The 21,168-nt window shown below is 29.7% G+C and overlaps 1 protein-coding gene across 1 annotated transcript; it reads left to right on the top strand.

Moving 5' to 3' along the window:
* Positions 1–1,149: 1,149 nt before the first annotated feature.
* LOC139900907 (uncharacterized) lies at positions 1,150–5,437 on the top strand. The gene is made up of 3 exons (XM_071883656.1): positions 1,150–1,329; positions 4,823–5,176; positions 5,273–5,437. The coding sequence occupies exons 1-3, from the start codon at positions 1,150–1,152 to the stop codon at positions 5,435–5,437; spliced, it is 699 nt and encodes a 232-aa protein (XP_071739757.1).
* Positions 5,438–21,168: the final 15,731 nt, after the last annotated feature.

Raw genomic sequence — 21,168 nt, forward strand, 5'->3', positions numbered from 1 at the left:
ACACTTAAATCCCGCTTCCTATATTCGCCTAACCCTTAACAATGGTCTCACAAGACTTAACGCTATCAAAACCCATGTATAAACTTGTATATGCACCCATTATCAAATATATATATATATATATATATATATATATATATATATATATATATATATATATATATATATATATATATATATATATATATATATATATATATATATATATATATATATCTATACAATTACGCATAATCTAGCGAGTTACAAACGTACAATGATTAAGTATGTACCTTTCAATATGTACGGGAAAAACGGGATGTTACATCCACCAAAGATGTGGAGAGTTGATGAACATAAGATTAGTGAAAAAAAAAGAGTAGTATGAATAAGTATGTTGTTCTCTCTGATGAAGATGAGTCTCATGAGAGTGACCAGAATTGTCATGATGAAGTATATGCTAGTTCTAAACAGAATAGTAATTTGGGAGAGAATGAACTGCAGGGCAACGAATCAACTATCCTAGACACGTTTTTTTTAATGTCTTCAATGGAGTTTAGAGTTGCTAATTGGAACATTAGAGGTATGTGTACTGTGGATAAACAAAAGGAATTAAAGAAGTTTATTATAGATGAGAAAATTAGTGTTTGTACTATATTGGAAACTCATCTCAAACCTGGTAATATTGTTAAGAGCTACAACTATGTTTTTGACAACTGGAGTTGGCATTCAAATGTCATTCTAAGTACTAATAGTTGTAGGATTATACTTGGTTGGGACATGAATAAGGTGTATGTTATGGTTCTGCACATGGATAGACAAGTTATATTTTGTCTTATTAAAACTGTAGATAAAAGCTCTAAGTATTATTGTAGTTTCATGTATGCTAGTAACAGTGGAAGGCAAAGACATAATTTATGGAAGGAATTGAGTAATCAAACATCTATTACTGATCAGTTTCCATGGATTCTTATAGGTGATTTTAATGTCACAAGGTGTATTAGTGAGCATAGTTCAAGGTTCTCTTTTGTTACAGATGAAATGAAGAAATTTAGTGATTGTATTAATGAGCTTGAAGTTGATGATCTGGGCAGTTAAGGGTTTCATTTTACTTGGACAAAATCCCTAAAAAACCATTTATATGAAGTCCTAAAGAAATTAGATAGAATCATGTGTAATGAGGCATTCTTGGCAAGCTACCCTCAAGCTAGTGGTATTTTCCTTCCTTATCTTGTAGATCATAGTCCTTCTATTTTAGTTATTCCTAATGGTGTTAAGAGAAAGAAGAGAGCTTTTAGGTTTATTAATCACCTTACTGGTAAATTAGAGTTCTTAAATACTGTGACTCAAGTTTGGGATGAAATATCCCGTTCATATTGATTATAAAAGTTCCATATTAATTGATTTCGTTGCGAGGTTTTGACCTCTATATGAGACGTTTTTCAAAGACTGGATTCATTTTTAAAACAACCGTAACCTTTATTTTATCGATAAAGGTTTAAAAAGCATTACGTAGATTATCAAATAATGATAATCTAATATATACCGTTTACACACGACCATTACATAATGGTTTACAATACGAATATATTACATCAAAAATAAGTTTCTTGAATGCAGTTTTTACATAATATCATACAAGCATGGACTCCAAATCTTGTCCTTATTTTAGTATGCAACAGCGGAAGCTCTTAATAATCACCAGAGAATAAACATGCTTAAAACGTCAACAAAAATGTTGGTGAGTTATAGGTTTAACCTATATATTATCAAATCATAATAATAGACCACAAGATTTCATATTTCAATATACATCCCATACATAGAGATAAAATTCATTCATATGGTGAACACTTGGTAATCGACATTAACAAGTTGCATATAAGAATATCCCCTATCATTCCGGGAAATCCTTCGGACATGATAAAAATGAATTCGAAGTACTAAAGCATCCGGTACTTTGGATGGGGTTCGTTAGGCCCAATAGATCTATCTTTAGGATTCGCGTCAATTAGTAGATCGGTTTACTAATTATTAGGTTACCAAGCAAAAGGGGCATATTCGGCTTCGATCATTCACCCATATAATGTAGTTTCAATTACTTGTGTCTATTTCGTAAAAAATTTATAAAACTGCATGTATTCTCATCCCAAAATATTAGATTTTAAAAGTGAGACTATAACTCACTTTCACAGATTTTTACTTCGTCGGGAAGTAAAACTTGGCCACTGGTCGATTCACGAACCTATAACAAATATGTGCATATATATCAAAGTATGTGCAAAATATATTTACAACATTTTTAATACGTTTTAATGTTTTAAGTTTATTAAGTCAGCTGTCCTCGTTAGTAACCTACAACTAGTTGTCCACAATTAGATGTACAGAAATAAATCGATATATATTATCTTGAATCAATCCACGACCCAGTGTATACACGTCTCAGGCTAGATCACAACTCAAAGTATATATATTTTTAGAATCAACCTCAACCCTGTATAGCTAACTCCAACATTACTGCATATAGAGTGTCTATGGTTGTTCCAAATAATATATATAGATGGGTCGATATGATATGTCAAAATATTTGCATACGTGTCTATGGTATCCCAAGATTATATAATATATTAAAATACATGTATAATACAATATAAGTTAGCTAGGATATGATTTGTATAAATTTGTTACAATATTTCCCGTAGCTACAACAATCAAAAAATATCCAATCTTGTTTTACCCATAACTTCTTCGTTTTAAATCCGTTTTGAGTGAATCAAATTGATATGGCTTCATATTGAACTCTATTTTATGAATATAAATAGAAAAATTATAGGTTTATAGTCGGAAATACATGTTGCAAGTCATTTTTGTAAAGGTAGTCATTTTAGTCGAAAGAACGACGTCTAGATGACCATTTTGGAAAACATACTTCCACTTTGAGTTTAACCTTGATTTTTGGATAAAGTTTCATGTTCATATGAAAAATCATTTTTCCATAAGAAAAAATTTTAAATCAAAGTTTATCATACTTTTTAATTAACTAACCCAAAACAGCCCGCGGTGTTACTACGACGGCGTATATCCGGTTTTACGGTGTTTTTCATGTTTTCCGGTTTTAAATCATTAAGTTATCATATAATATAGATATAGAACATGTGTTTAGTTGATTTTAAAATTCAAGTTATAAGGATTAACTTTTGTTTGCGAACAAGTTTAGAATTAACTATACTATGTTCTAGTGATTTCAAGTTTAAACCTTTGAATAAGGTAGTTTTATATATATGAATCGAATGATGTTATGAACATCATTACTACCTCAAGTTTTGTGGATAAACCTACTAAAAATGAGAAAAATAGATCTAGCTTCAAAGGATCCTTGGATGGCTTGAAAGTTCTTGAAGCAGAATCATGACACGAAAACAAGTTCAAGTAAGATTTCCACTCGAAATAAGATTGTTATAGTTATAGAAATTGAATCAAAGTTTGAATATGAGTATTACCTTGTATTATAAAGATATCTTACTATAAATAAGAAAATTTTCTTGAGGTTGGATGATCACTTTACAAGATTGGAAGTAAGCTAGCAAACTTGGAAGTATTCTTGATTTTATGAAACTAGAACTTATAGAATTTATGAAGAACACTTAGAACTTGAAGATAGAACTTGAGAGAGATCAATTAGATGAAAAAAATTGAAGAATGAAAGTGTTTATAGGTGTTTTTGGTCGTTGGTATATGGATTAGATATAAAGGATGTGTAATTTTGTTTACTTGTAAATAAGTCATGAATGATTGCTAATATTTTTGTAATTTTATGAGATATTTCATGCTAGTTGCCAAATGATGGTTCCTACATGTATTAGGCGACTCACATGGGCTGCTAAGAGCTGATCATTGGAGTGTATATACCAATAGTACATACATCTAAAAGCTGTGTATTGTACGAGTACGAATACGGGTGCATACGAGTAGAATTGTTGATGAAACAGAACGAGGATGTAATTGTAAGCATTTTTGTTAAGTAGAAGTATTTTGATAAGTGTCTTGAAGTCTTTCAAAAGTGTAAGAATACATATTAAAACACTACATGTATATACATTTTAACTGAGTCGTTAAGTCATCGTTAGTCGTTACATGTAAATGTTGTTTTGAAACCTTTAGGTTAACGATCTTGTTAAATGTTGTTAACCCATTATTTATTATATCTAAAGAGATGTTAAATTATTACATTATCATGATATTATGATATATTAATATATCTTAGTATGATATATATACAGTTAAATGTTGTTACAACGATAATCGTTACATATATGTCTCGTTTCGAAATCATTAAGTTAGTAGTCTTGTTTTTACATATGTAGTTCATTGTTAATACACTTAATGACATGTTTACTTATCATTTATCATGATTAAACATAGTGTATCAATATCTTAATATGATTCGTATGTATTTAGTAAGACGTTGTTATAACGATAATCGTTATATATATCGTTTCGAGTTTCTTAATTCAATAAACTCAATTTTATGTATATAACTCATTGTTAAAATACCTAATGAGATACTTAATTATCATAATATCATGTTAACTATATATATAATCATATATATGTCATCATATAGTTTTTACAAGTTTTAATGTTCGTGAATCACCGGTCAACTTGGGTGGTCAATTGTCTATATGAAACCTATTTCAATTAATCAAGTCTTAACAAGTTTGATTGCTTAACATGTTGGAAATACTTAATCATGTAAATAACAATTTCATTTCATATATATAAACATGGAAAAGTTCGGGTCACTACATGGGATACTCAAGTTAGGGGTCATATGATGTTCCAGGTGGTTTCTAAACTTAAAATTTTAAAGAAGGATTTGAATAAGCTGAATAGGGCTAATGGTACTGTTTTCACTAAATTAAAAGGGTTGAGGGATAAACTTAAACAATGTCAAGTTGCTGTTGATTCAGACCCTCATAATGTGGTTTTAATGAATAATGCTACTAATACCCTTTTGGGGTATGAAGCTGCTAAACATGATGAGTTGGTTTTGCTTCAACAAAAAGTTAAAATTCAATGGTTAATAGAAGGGGATAAGAACACAAAGTTTTTTCATAGTGTGTTAAAAAGTAGAATTAAGAAGAGTATGGTTGATAATATATGTGATGAAAATGGCTCTAGATTTAGTGGGGATCAAGTTGGTCAATAGCTTATAAAACACTTCTAGAGTTTTTTGAGTGAAAAAAGACAATGTAGATCTATTGTGGATTTGGGTGATATTTTTAATAATAAGCTTAGGTTACTAATGAGGAAAAAAGATGCAATGTTTGATATAGTGGATAATAAGGCATCAGGTCCTGATGGTTACTCTTCACTCTTCTTTAAGAAAGCATGCAATATTGTGGGCCCTGATGTGTGTGTTGCTGTCAAAGAATTTTTTAAAACGGAAAACTATTAGGGGAGATTAATGCTACACTTATTGCTCTCATTCACAAAATTGAAACTCCTGAAAAAGTTTCTGATTTCAGGCCTATAGCCTGTTGTAATGTGATATACACATGTATAAGCAAATTTCTTACAAATAGATTGAAAAGGGGTTTGGATAAGCTTGTTAGTTGCAATTAAAGTGCTTTTATCATTGGGAGGTCCATTCATGATAACATTCTAGTAGCACCGGAGGTGCTTAAGGGCTATAATATATCAAGAGGGCCAAAAAGATGTGCTTTGAGGATTGATATCCAAAAAGCCTATTGATTGGATGTTTTTTTAAAGATAATCTGATCAAGTTTGGGATACATGAGAAGATGATTCAATGGATTATGGCATGTGTCACTACACCTTCATTTTTTATGTGAATTAATGGTGAAATTCAAGGGTATTTCAAAGGTGGTAGAGGGCTTAGAAAAGGTGACCCTATCTCTCCATATCTTTTTACGTTAGTAATGGAAGCTTTCAATTTGACAATGGTAAAGAATATCAATGAAAATAGTAGGTTTAAGTTTCATTATAAGTGTAAGAGTATGCAGTTGTTTCACATTTGTTTTGCTGATGATTTATTAATATTGTGTCATGGGGATGAGCATTTGTGACAATCCGGAAATTTCTGACCAAATTTAAACTTTATCTTTATATTATTCCGACACGATAAGCAAAGTTTGATAAGTTGAATATCAAAAGTTTTAAACTGTGTTCATACATTCATTTAACCTTGACCAAATTCCGACGATTCACGAATCATTATAATTGGATAGGAATATATAAGGGTATATATATATATATATATATATATATATATATATATATATATATATATATATATATATATATATATATATATATATATATATATATATATATTATTGTGACGACCCGGAAATTTTCGACAAATTTTAAACCAAACTCTCGATACGATTTAATATATTTTGACTCGATAAAAAAAGTCTGTTATATTGAATCTCAAAATTTTTGAACTATTTTCTTGCATTCATTTAACTTCGACTGTATCCGACGATTCACGAACAATTAATTGTAAATAATTATGTGTATATGAATATAAGTGCATGTATATATTATAACAAGATAACTTTGAATATATTATTTAGAAATGATCCTTTTAGTTTTCTTAACAAAGCTAATAACGAATTTACGTATATTAAAAGTGTAGGATAATATATGTAAGATATATAAGTTCTATACATAACTATATATATACATAAATATTGTAATGTAATTAATATATATATATATATATATATATATATATATATATATATATATATATATATATATATATATATACATACACACACACACACACACACACATATATATATATATATATATATATATATATATATATATATATATATATATATATATATATATATATATATATATATATATATATATATATATATAAATTTATAATATTACATTCCATATAAATAGTTATGTAGTAATATAATTTTATTATATTAAAAATTATTATTATTAAGTATTGGCATTGTTATTATTGATTTATTTTTATCATTCCCATTATTAATAAAATTATTATTTATATAAAAATTATTAAAGTTATTATTAATTGTTGTTATTAAAATTATTTTGATATTATTAATAATATTATTATTATTACTTCTATTATTATTATTAATAAATTATTAACAGTATTTTATTTATAAACTAGTAATAATACAGATATATAAATACAAATATATATACAGATATATAAAAACAGATATATATATATATATATATATATATATATACAGATATATACAGATATATTATATGAATCAGTATCATTATAGCAACAATATAATTTAGATTAATAAATAAGGATTACAATATCAGCTTCAATTATACAGAATTAAAATCTGTTTCCTTTCACAATCAAATTTAGTGAATTACATTTCCTGTCTGATCGAATCTTTTATTACATTCATTTAATTGTACAAATCAATTGAAATTGAATAATCTGTATCTGTTTTATTCTTCTTCTTTTGTTTTGTTCTTTTTTTTTCTTTTGACACAAATTGATTCTCTGTCGACCACTTCTTCGCTGCAAAACAATCAAAATCAAAAATTATTAGCTGTCAATAACAGTTAAAGCGTACGAATCCGTTGTAAGTCTCTATCTATTTCTGTTTTCTTATTTCCTTCTCCTGTTCAAGATTCTTCATCGATCTCAATTAAACACTACAAAACAAACAGATACAAAATTGTGGGATATTGATATCAAATGTAGTACGAATCTGTTAGCCATCACTTTCTACTTTCTATTCTTTTTCTTCTTGATTGATTCTTCTGGTCGACTGCTTCTAAGCTATATAACAAAATTTGTTGGAAATAAATATCAAATAAGTGTACGAAATTGTTACAAGTCATAATCTACTTTTATTTTTTTCTTATTACCTTCTTCCTGCTCGAGATTCTCTGTCGACCATAGCTGCACTACAAACCAAATCCATCGTACCTTTGAATTCTATTTCAATCACTCAAATGCACAATATATATATATATATATATATATATATATATATATATATATATATATATATATATATATATATATATATATATATATATATATATATATATATATATTCACTACCGCAATTGTGAAAATAAAAAGAAAATATTAAGATACATACACATATTACTTACATATAAAACACGCATACATGATCACTCCACATTTTTCATCACCAACTGCCACCTTTACTACAAACATTTCTGTTTTCGATTGGAAATCACCACAACCCTCACAAGTAAGTATTACTGCTACTTTCCCTTCATATCTATCATCTGCTTCAATTTGAACCAAGAACACCATCACAACAAACAAACAATTGTTACTACATGTTACCTGTTCTGTTTCCTCTTTCATTTTTTTTCCGATCATCAAAACCCACAACTCAACCATACAACCATCGTGATCATCATTCACCACCCTTGTTTCTGTTTATACCCATTCGAAGACAGCCCGAAACCACTGCCACCTATCAAACCGTTTATCTCGTCTGTTTGGTTTTCAACTAATCATCCCAACCATCGAACCATCTATGAGCCGCTACTAGGTTTATATAATCATTATATGGTTTTATATATTAAAGAAAGGTTATAGAAGGAAGCATAACTAGTTGTTTTGGAACCACATACACTCAATTTATATTCAATTTAAATATGTGGAGCTAGTGATCTGTAATTCCTTTTTGTTTTGTTGGCCAACAATGGATGGTTGAAAATGATGTTTAATTACATTGTTAAATAGGTAAAGAATATGATAATAATACAAGCCATCCACTTGTGTCTTTTGTTAATATTTCCATCCATAAACTCCAAAGATTTGGACTACTGTTCTTCGATCATGTCTCCCTGCTTGATTTCCATAACCCATATCCCACTCAAAGATAGTGGAGATGCACGCTAACTAGCAAGGGAAACCCCACGTCTACAGCCCGCTTGTTTCTGTCCCTTTCAAACCATTGCAAACCCACCTTGTTTGTTTTATTTCTTTTCCGTTGAAAACCACCCATGACCGCCACCTTTGCTTCACCCAAAAACAACCAACAAACAACCATTATTACTACTGCAAACCACCTTCTGCTGCTATAAGAAGGCAGCTGATAATGATGCTGTTTAAAACGCGATGTGACAAGCATGATATTAATTCCCATCGACAACTAATAGTGGCATGGAGACATGGGCTGTTTAATTATGATATGTAATATACACAATTAATTTTCACAATTTGATGATATATAGTTCCACCAAAAACAGTGCAAATTGTCGAGCATAATTAAAAATAAGTACCTTTCAATGAATAAATGGGTCTATGTTAATGAGAAGAAGAGGTTTGGTGGGTCTCTAGTGTGAAATTGGAATGGTGATGTTATATAAACAAAACGATAATGATCACGGTTATATTAAGATAATGGTGTTCATATATGATGATGATAATCATACGTGAAAGTGACGGTTATATGAATGTGTGAAGATGACTGCAAACGAACGGGGTATACCCTAGAAACCGAATCCAGCAATCCACAACAGATAATAAATTTTCTTATTTAATTGGGTTTATTAAATTGCTAAATGGGTATTACATGTTGGGCTGAATTCACTTAATCTCCTTTGGGCCGGAAGAAGCCCAAGTCGTTTAAAGAAGAATGGGAAAAACAGATAGAAATTGGGATATAAATTTTTGGGGCGATATTAATTCCAGAGAAACAGAAATAGAGGGATGGCGTAGGGGTGTTTGTGTGTAAAGAGAGGTCGGGGGTTTGAACCCGGGCTAGGACAGTTTACTTGTTTTTTGATGCTTTTTCTTCAAAGGTAGTATTATTATTCTTATTTATTATTAGTAGTATTATAACTATTATTATTATTATTATTATTATTATTATTATTATTATTATTATTATTATTATTATTATTATTATTATTATTATTATTATTATTATTAATATTATTATTAATATTATTATTAATATTATTATTATTATTATTATTATTTTTATTATTATTGTTAGTAATACAAGTAGTAAGTATCATTTATTATTATTATTATGATTATGGTTACAATTATGAGTATTATTATTATTATTATTATTATTATTATTATTATTATTATTATTATTATTATTATTATTATTATTATTATTATTATTATTATTATTATTATTATTATTATTAAGTATTAAGGATTATTATCTTTATTATCATTATTATTATCATTATTAGTATTAGTATTGTTATTATTATAAATTATTATTTTCACAACTAAATTATTATTATTATTATTATTATCATTATCATTTTTACTATTATTATTATTATTATTATTATTATTAGCATTATTATTTTTAACATTAAAATTATTATTGTTGACATTATTATTATTATTATTATTATTATTATTATTATTATTATTATTATTATTATTATTATTATTATTATCATTATTTGTATTACTAATATTACCACTAGTACTATTATTATTATTACAACAAATATTCTTTATATAACATATAATTATTTCATGTAACATAAATATAATTAATATTACAAACTACTATATTTTAATATATTAACTATTATATTATTATTATAAAATTAATTACATATCAAATAAGTATTATAACATGTTATAAGTATTAATAAAATTATATATAGAAATATTAATCTTAATACATAACAAAGTATATATAAATTAGTTAATTTATATTATATGTTTTAATATATATTATTGATATAGGTTCGTGAATCCGAGGCCAACCTTGCATTGTTCAGTATCGCCGTATGCATATTTTTACTACAAAATATCGTATCGTGAGTTCATTTGATTCCCTTTTACTCTTTACATTTTTGGGACTGAGAATACATGCGTTGTTTTTATAACTGATTTATTAAATGCTTTTGAAATATATTTTGAACTGAGAATACATGAAATGCTTTTATAAATGTTTGACGAGATAGACACGAGCAAAACATTCCTCGAATGAATTATTATGCAGACAGAAGTTCTGTGAATTATTATTGAATTAGTTGGACGAAATAATTGCCACTAATTGTTGTGAATATTTCCCCTGATTATTATTGCTTGGTAACCTAAGAATTAGAAATGGGTATGGCCCTAATTCACGCGAATCCTAAAGGTAGCTACCGGGTTTAACACCCCCACCTAGAATGTTCACTAGACGGAAGAGCTAGTGGGCATGGTATTTAGTACTTCGAAGTTTATATATATTATACAGACGAGATGTTCTATTTTTTTGGGGATATTATTGATGCGCATTATATGTTAATGTCGGTTACCTTATTGAGCAATGAAATCAAATTGAATGTTATGTATCGAGAGAATGATTTTTATACACAGGTTATGTGTATTATTTTTGTGCACGAGATATGTGTACGGTTTTTTAAAAATCGTGAGGCAACCTACGGGAGAGAAAAGGATACGAACCTACTCTGCTAAGCATTATGAAAAAGTACTTTTGTACACGATATAGGTGTACTATATTTAAATCTTGTGGTCTATCAAAATGATGAATTTTATTGCTTATGATAAACCTATGAACTCACCAACCTTTTGGTTGACACTTGAAAGCATGTTTATTCTCAGGTATGAAAGAAATCTTCCGCTATGCATTTGCTCATTTTAAAGATATTACATGGAGTCGTTCATGGCATATAGAGGTCAGAACCTCGCAATAGGACCATCTGTTGAAGACTTCGTCCAGGTGGATTAGGACGGGTCACTATAGGTGGTATCAGAGCGGTGGTCTTAGCGAACCAGGTCTTGCATTAGTGTGTCTAACTGGTAGTTGTTAGGATGCATTAATGAGTCTGGACTTCGACCTAGTAGTTGTTAGGAGACATTAATAAGTCTAGACTTTAACCTGGTCTGCATGTCAAAAGGTTTCATATCATTCTTTGCCGAAAAATATCTACCTATCATTTTCAGTCTCGACACATCTTATTGCAATTATTGCATAGATGGTGTACAGACAAATTCACATCCCATCACATTAGACCTTGTCTGACAGCTTCTGAGAGTTCCTCCGTAATCTACGGGATCTTCTGTACTATGTATATGTATTCTATGTAATTAGAATATCATCCGATATCCGAAAATCATTTCATATCGAAAATCCTTTATCTAACCGTGCAAGATGAATTCTGCAACTAGTTCAAGTTCCTCGAATTCCGACGGCTATTCCAATATGGATTTCCACTCGAACTCAGAAAGAAGTATACTCGGAATCGATCAATCAATCAGCCATCATCAATTCTAGATGAATTGGGGATGGGTTCGTAGTCGACTTAATCAATGGAGACGAGAAGAAGGCGATCCTTTTCACCAACCAAATTTGCCTCTTGGCGATGAACCTGAAGCACTTACCGGCGAACCAGTCCGAAACACCATTTTCACCCTCATTTCCCGAATATCTCGCCATGATTATATACTATCTCAAATTCAAAACCTTATTCACCCGCTTGTTCCAACCGCCAATCATCCCTGAGTAATCGAAGAAGTCAACGAGCTTCGCGCCTGAGTAATGATTTTGGAGAATATGGTGCAAAACTTACCAGCTTCAGCAACATCACCGACACCAACAGAACTACCAACAACAACATCTACATCACACGCCTCAACATCGCAATCTATACCTCGAGCATAATCTTCGTTCTACATTTTGTTCTACATCGGTTATCTTCTTTCTACGTATTGTTCTACATCATTTATCTTCGTTCGACATGGCTATTATGTAATCTCTAATGTTTTAGAGATTATGTATTCTCATTCTAATGGTAAATCAAATGAGTTTAATATTATATTAACTCATTAAATCCATTATTACATCGGAATAAGATATATATGTACATATATTTTCATAAAGATGGTAATTAAAAGTCCTATTGTACAAACTATTAATGATGAGAATATTTTAACGGGTAGGTAATACTCTAGAAATATTTAGATCTCACACTAACATGTTACACTGTACATTCTTCAAATATGATTCAACAATTAATTACTATCCTACTTACAACCACAGATATACGTATTCGTTCACCAAAGACTAACCATTTTCATTTCAATTTAATTTCATATACGAATTTCTGCCGATCAAAATCCAAGTCGAGTTTTAACAATTGGCATAATGAGGAAAATGTTGGACAAAATAAAATATATTAGAAATAAACTAATTATGTATGTAAACTTTTGTTAAGAATCCACGCTAACAATATCCTAGCTAACTGTTCCTATATCCGTTATGACTATTTTCTTATAATATACTAGTCTTGGTTAAACTATTAGACTACTAACCTTGGAAAATTTAAAAGTATTAAAAGAGTAGGAAATATTAATTACAACACATTTTGATTTAAAATATCGTTAATAAATTACATCTTCTAAAGTTAAACATTTCCTCAAGTTTGCCACTTGATTTCATCTTAAACATTATTTGTATCTTGATGATTACAATCTGCGTTCAAACCCTTCAAAATTCTTGAAAACACCTCAAATTGGTAACCAATGATTCAGATATTAGAATACTGATGAAGCAGTATAAACGGCTGAGAGTCTTAGAAGACAAGAGTTTGATAACAAATGAATGCTACTTTGGAAAAGCTTGGAAAAACATCGAAATCTTCTTTCTTCATTATAATATTTTCAATATTTCTATGATATCGTTATATCTTCCTTATACATAAATATCCTTAACATTTCTGAAGGTCTCTCTATATCGTTTTTGTTCGTAATTATCTTCGCTGTCATTCTATCCTTAATACATCATATCAAAAACTGCTTTGACTTCTAAATTCTAGTGAAACCCTAGAAGTTTTAAATCCTTGGATATACTTGAGTAACATTGGAATGAAAACATGAGTTAATGTAATATAATAACACTTGATCAACGTAATTATATTACAGTAAGTCATGCAGAAGTTCTAATAGAACGTGACGATGGTAATAATTTATCAACATTACCATCACCATGAACCGTGTTACTTGACTTGTATTCATCATGAACTGTATTACTTGATTCGAAGTCATCATGAAACCGAACTCGAACCGAGTAGGGCATTCATAAAACTATCCGCGTATCAACCTGGAAGAAATCTTTAATTCTTCATCGATAAAACATTCTTGGATGACTAAAATTTTCCTATTAAGAATCTGAGTCCAAATCTGGTACTAAAACATTCTTGATTTCAATTCTAACTGTCACCACTCAAATTTCAGGACGAAATTTCTTTAACGGGTAGAAACTGTGAAGACCTGGAAATTTTTGACTAATTTTAAACCAAACTCTCGATACGATTTAATATATTTTGACACGATAAACAAAGTCTGTTATATTGAATCTCAAAATTTTTGAACTATTTTCTTGCATTCATTTAACTTCGACTGTGTCCGACGATTCACAAACAATTAATTGTAAATAATTATGTGTATATGAATATAAGTGCATGTATATATTATAACATGATAACTTTGAATATATTATTTAGAAATAATCCTTTTAGTTTTCTTAACAAAGCTAATAACGAATTTACGTATATTAAAAGTGTAGGATAATATATGTAAGATATATAAGTTCTATACATAACTATATATATACATAAATATTGTAATGTAATTAATATATATATATATATATATATATATATATATATATATATATATATATATATATATATATATAGAAATTTATAATATTACATTCCATCTAAATAGTTATGTAGTAATATAATTCTATTATATTAAAAATTATTATTATTAATTATTAGCATTGTTATTATTGATTTATTTTTATCATTACCATTATTAATAAAATTATTATTTATATAAAAATTATTAAAGTTATTATTAATTGTTGTTATTAAAATTATTTTGATATTATTATTAATAATATTATTATTACTTCTATTATTATTATTACTAAATTATTAACAGTATTTTATTTATAAACTAGTAGTAATATAGTTATATAAATACAAATATATATACAGATATATAAAAACGGATATATATATATATATATATATATATATATATATATATATATATATATATATATATATACAGATATATACATATATATTATATGAATCAGTATCATTATAGCAATAATATAATTTAGATTAATAAATAAGGATTACAATATCAGCTTTAATTATACAGAATTAAAATCTGTTTCCTTTCACAATCAAACTTTAGTGAATTACATTTCCTGTCTGATCGAATCTTTTATTACATTCATCTAATTGTACAAATCAATTGAAATTGAACAATCTGTATCTGTTTTATTCTTCTTCTTTTGTTTTGTTCTTCTTTTTCTTCTGACACAGATTGATTCTCTATCGACCACTTCTCCAAAATCAAAAATTATTAGCTGTCAATAACAGTTAAAGCGTACGAATCCGTTGCATGTCTCTATCTATTTCTGTTTTCTTATTTGCTTCTCATGTTCAAGAATCTTCATCGATCTCAATTAAACACTACAAAACAAACAGATACAAAATTGTGGGATATTGATATCAAATGTAGTACGAATCTGTTAGCCATCACTTTCTACTTTCTATTCTTTTTCTTCTTGATTGATTCTTCTGGTCGACTGCTTCTAAGCTATATAACAAAATTTGTTGGAAATAAATATCAAATAAGTGTACGAAATTGTTACAAGTCATAATCTACTTTTATTTTTTTCTTATTACCTTCTTCCTGCTCGAGATTCTCTGTCAACCATAGCTGCACTACTGATGTTAAAGCTAAGGGGTATAAAATACTATTAAATTTTAGAAGGAAATACTATTAAATACGATACAATTTTACACAAGATATTTATTTATTTATAGAATGGATATACTTAAACCTTGCTACAACACTTATAGGCAGTGTACCTAATCGTACAGTAGTGTAGTTTTTAGTAAGTCCAGTTCGTTCCACAGGGAAAATCTTTAAACAAAGCTTAACGCTATATTAGTTTACTTTTATAAAAATACAAATATATATATATATATATATAAGTAATATTATTATTATAAAGGGGGGTTTTTACCGTTTAATGACCGGTTTGTTGATTTTAAAACTTTAGTCGCAGTTAAAACCAAATGTAAAATATTAAAAATAAATACAAGACTTAAATTAAAGCGTAAAGTAAATAACGATAATGAAATTTCGATAAATAAAAGTGCGATAAAATAAACTTGCGATAATTAAAAAGTACAAAAATTAAAGTGCAATTAAATACAATAACAATAAATAAAAATGCGATAATTAGAAGTGCAATTAAATATAAAATAAAGGAAATTAAATATGAAATAAAAGAATTATGCTTATTTAAACTTCCGTAATCATGATGTTTGACGTGTTGATTTTAGTTTTATGCCCATGGGTTAATTGTCCTTTGTCCTGGATTATTTAATATGTCCGTCTGGTTTTTGTCCATAACAGTCCATCAGTCATAAATATAAAGTGCGAGTGTCCTCGTCAAATTATCCTTATACTCGAAGTTTAAATATTCCAACTAATTGGGGACTTAAACTGTAACAAGATTTTAATACTTTGTTTAATAATTACACCAGGATGTCGACTGAGTGTAACCCAAGGTTTTAATACTTTGTTATCAATTATGCCAAGTGTCCTTGTACATAATTTCACCCTTGTTTTAATAATTCTAGTGGCTATTAATCCATTCCCGTGTCCGATTAAATGAACGATTATTCGTACATATAAATATCCCGCCCATCGTGTCCGATCGAGTGTATATGATAATTTATAGGGACGTCCAATTGTAAATCTTTATATTAACATTAACAAACTATCATTTAGTTAAACAAATATAAAGCCCATTAATAGCCCATAGTCTAATTTCCACAAATGTCGTTCTTTTATCCAAACCCCAATTATGGTACAAAGCCCAATTACCTAATTTTAGTAATTAACCCAACATCATGATTACTTCGGATTAAATAAGCATAATAATAACTTAGCTACGAGACATTAATGTAAAAAGGTTGAACATAGCTTACAATGATTAAAAATAGCGTAGCGTTACACGGACAGAATTGGGACTTACACCCTTACAACATTCGCTAACATACCCTTATTATTAGAATTATAATTAAAATTAAAATTAAAATATAAATTATAAATATAAATATTACGTATGAATGGAGAAGAGAAAAGATATATATTTTTTGCGTTCACCAAACTGCGAATTTATAGGGGATGTGGCCTGACTTTTCATGCCATGCGATCGCATGGACTTTCTTCTTCCTGGCCATGCGATCGCATGGCTAGCTGGGAGAGCTCACATGTTGCTTGTTTCCTTGTGCCGACGTTTTATAAATATAATATAATATATAAATAATTATAAGAATTATTTAAATATTATATTTTATTTATGTGCATAGTTAACTTGTAATTTTTAGTCCGTTGCGTTGAGCGTTGAGAGTTGACTCTGGTCCCGGTTCCGGATTTTCGAACGTCCTTGCGTACAATTTAATATCTTGTACTTTGCGTTTTGAATCTTGTACTCTTGTAATTTTGATACGTTTCTTATCAATAATTGGAACCTCATTGATTGTATTTTGTACTTTTGAGCTTTTTGGTCGTTTGCGTCTTCAATTCGTCGAATCTGTCTTTTGTCTTCACCTTTTATTATTTAAACGAATATCACTTGTAAATAGAACAGTTGCAACTAAAAGCTTGTCTTTCTTGAGGAATAATGCTATGAAATATATGTTCATTTTTAGCATTATCAAATATTCCCACACTTGAGCGTTGCTTGTCCTCAAGCAATATAGTCTTGAAATACAAGAATCACTTCTTTATTCTTCACACTTTGTACATCAGTGATTTCTTTACAGCGGTATAAACAATGGTAGTAACGATGTGGTTTACAGTCCCACATGACTATAAAATTTAGATCCATTAAGGAAATTGGATCTTTATGAAAACATTTGATCTTTTAAAAATTAAATCTAGTTTTTACCCTATATAAGTTTTCCGGAATAACCCTTCACCGGTGTTTGCAAAATATTTTTTGTGGGCTTGGTGGGTTTCAGATTTGAAAATTTTAGCTCAAAACTTGCGGTTTTGTGTCACCCACTTGCTAACCTTGTATTAGGAAAGCAACACGTCCAGTTTACTTGTCCCGCATATTACCTTTCGGTAAACTACCGTCCGGTTGTAAAGGAAAGCGTTGAACAAGCAACTGTTAAGGCAATGTCCCCTGACATGCTTTTAATTATGGTCTATAACGTGTCGAACGCAATTACTATCCTTTGTAGGAGCAATAGTAAAGCTCACCCTTATAATTTGTCGGTCTGGCACAAGGTCCTGTCTTTGACCATGCTATGCAACCACCGTTCTTACGGTTGACACCCGATTTGGTTCAGATGACCTAATGAATTCCCGGTGAATTCCTAGGATTTTACGTTCAATGGTAATGAACGCATTGAAAATGGGTTTTCAGAAAACAAATCGGTTTATAATTTGATCAAAATATTTTCTCGTTCAAGCTCGAGTTTAGATATCATTGAATTCCATGAGTTTGAATTCTCAATCTTTAAGGTCAATCTCTAGGATTGAGTAATATCAGGCTTAAAAGTTGATTTTTAATCTTTAAGGAGATTATCCTTTCTGGGGATCTGATTCATTAGTCTTATCCAGCTAATTTGCATGATGCCCTCCCCATTTTACAAGACAGATCCTCTCATGGTTAGGATAAGTCTGACCACTTGGCGACCCTGTTTGATGCTGAGGTCCGTGGATTTCCTGCTGATTTTAGTGATGACTATTCTAGGTTTTTCGTCAACCTACAGCTGGTCTGGACGACAACTTCATGACCTAAATCAAGAAGCGCGTTTCTTTTTCGAAAGACTTTACTTCCTTTTAATGATGGAATTGATTCATCGTGTAGATCCATTTCTTCTTTTCTTTCATCGGGTAAAATAGTTTAGTTTAGTCCAAAGCAAAAGTATTTTCAGTTATTTGTTACAGAAATATGTGACATATGTTTAAGATAACTTGGTAATTTTTCCCACACTTGGCTTTTATTTTCCTTTATATTGTCCTCTATTCCATTTTAAATGAATTTTAACATTTTGGTTTATTTCTCAATTTATGTCCTTTCTGAGGTAACAATAATTTCGGTGTTAACACCTAGTTTTATCGTTCATAAATATGTATAAACATGATTTTGAGTTCATTTAATTGAAAATTTTGAAAAATTTTACTAGAATTGGGTAGTCAGTATATAAGACTAGGGCTGTTCTTTATCATCAGAGAGCACTAGATTCTAATACGACTACTACGTTACTAGTATTTTTAATGGTAACCAAGTGTTTAAGATAAAAATTTTAAAAATCCGAAAGAATTTAACCCCTTCCCACACTTAAGATCTTGCAATGCCCTCATTTGCAAGAAATCAGTAACAATTTAAATTATTGAGGGTGATTAGCGTAAAAATGATTAAATTTTACCAAAGTTTCCAAACATATTGGCGTTTGGTTGCTGAATGATAAATGGTGCATATCATTTGTTCATTTCGTCTGTCGTTACATCACATTTATTTGTCATCTTGTCGTCAAAATTAGTAGCTTTTGCTAAACTTAATGCCAGTCTTTGAAAATGCGCTGTTTTACCCTGTTTTGTACAATTTACAATATACATACATACAAATATAAACATGCATGGCAATTTGAAATGGGACTTAATATCCCACTTTCAAATCCTAAATGTGAAATATTAGTACACAATAATAATAAAAATGATAAAGATTACATAAGTATATTCAATAACATAAGTTTAAACATGAATAAACAAAAAGATAAAAACATAAAAATCATATAAATAACCAAATGGAACTAAATCAGTCTGGATATGGGTTCCAGTTCATCTCGTCAGGTGGGTTCCATTGTTGGTTATAGGTGTTCTGATAGGCTTGGTTATAGTCATACCGGTTAAAGGGTGGTCGGATATCGGGGCTATGTGGCAGAAAATGAGCAGGTCGAGTAGGTACATAGTTATTTGGTACCTGATATGATAGCTGGCTCATGATTTGGTGCTGATGAACTAAACAGCTATCGTGTTGGCGTCGCCTATAATCCTCGTATACTCGCTCGGAGTTCCACTGCTCATACATACTATGTCTGGCCGCGTTCGTCATTGCTTCCTCATCTATACGAACGTGGACGTCAAGAATAGCATCTCGAAAGACATCCCTAATGTCTTCCGCCTCTTCCATTTCCTCGTCTGAGCCTCTCTCTACCTGAGGATGAGATCCCTCATAGGGTACTGCCTGGTTACGTCTACTTTTCAATACCTTAGCACCCACATAAACTTTCAATCCTAAGGGCTCAACCTGTTCTCTACAAAGCTGTAATGGACCCCCTTGGTTCCTATCAACACCTAAATACTCTCCAATGAGAGTAACAAAAATACCTCCTCCTATTATACTCCTGTCCTGCATTCCCTCTACCATTTTAGATAAATAAAAAGCAACACAGTAAGGGATATTGACAAAGCTTCTAGGATCCCGAATACACTTTAGGTAGAATAAATCATGTAAGGTAATTTTTTTTTATTATGACCTCTCTGTGTAATCGAGTTAGCCAAAAATCTATGAATAATACGAAGCTCGGCTCTGTCAATATGTGTATAGGAGTGTCCTCCTGCTCGTGTAAAAACATCAAAATGTGACATACGCCTCCAAATGGCGTCAGCGTCAAAGTTACTATCTACCCTTTCACCATAATGAATCAAATTTGTACAATCGGGTAATAGCAACTCACCAGGAGTATATATCTGTAAGGCCCTGGTCATGTCCAGCATGGACATTCTGTACATCCTACCGCCAAGGATAAACCTAAGAAATCTTCTATCATCTATTCTAACTATATTTGTATCAAGTGATAAAGTACTCATCAACTCAACACACCATTCCTTATATACAGGTCTACGAATGGTGAAAATACGTTCCCAATCTGTAAAAGAAGAACTGCCATACCTTTGAACTAAAAGCTGTCTAACACGGTCAGCTAGATGGACCGTTTCCAAAGGGGCCCAATCGATTACCCTTGGCACCTCTACATTTTTTATTACCAATTTGAATTTGTTCCTTTGATATGTCTCGTAATCTCTCCATCTTTTATCAAATCTCAGAT

Source organism: Rutidosis leptorrhynchoides, chromosome 3 (genome assembly GCF_046630445.1).
Source record: "Rutidosis leptorrhynchoides isolate AG116_Rl617_1_P2 chromosome 3, CSIRO_AGI_Rlap_v1, whole genome shotgun sequence".
Lineage (NCBI taxonomy): Eukaryota > Viridiplantae > Streptophyta > Magnoliopsida > Asterales > Asteraceae > Rutidosis > Rutidosis leptorrhynchoides.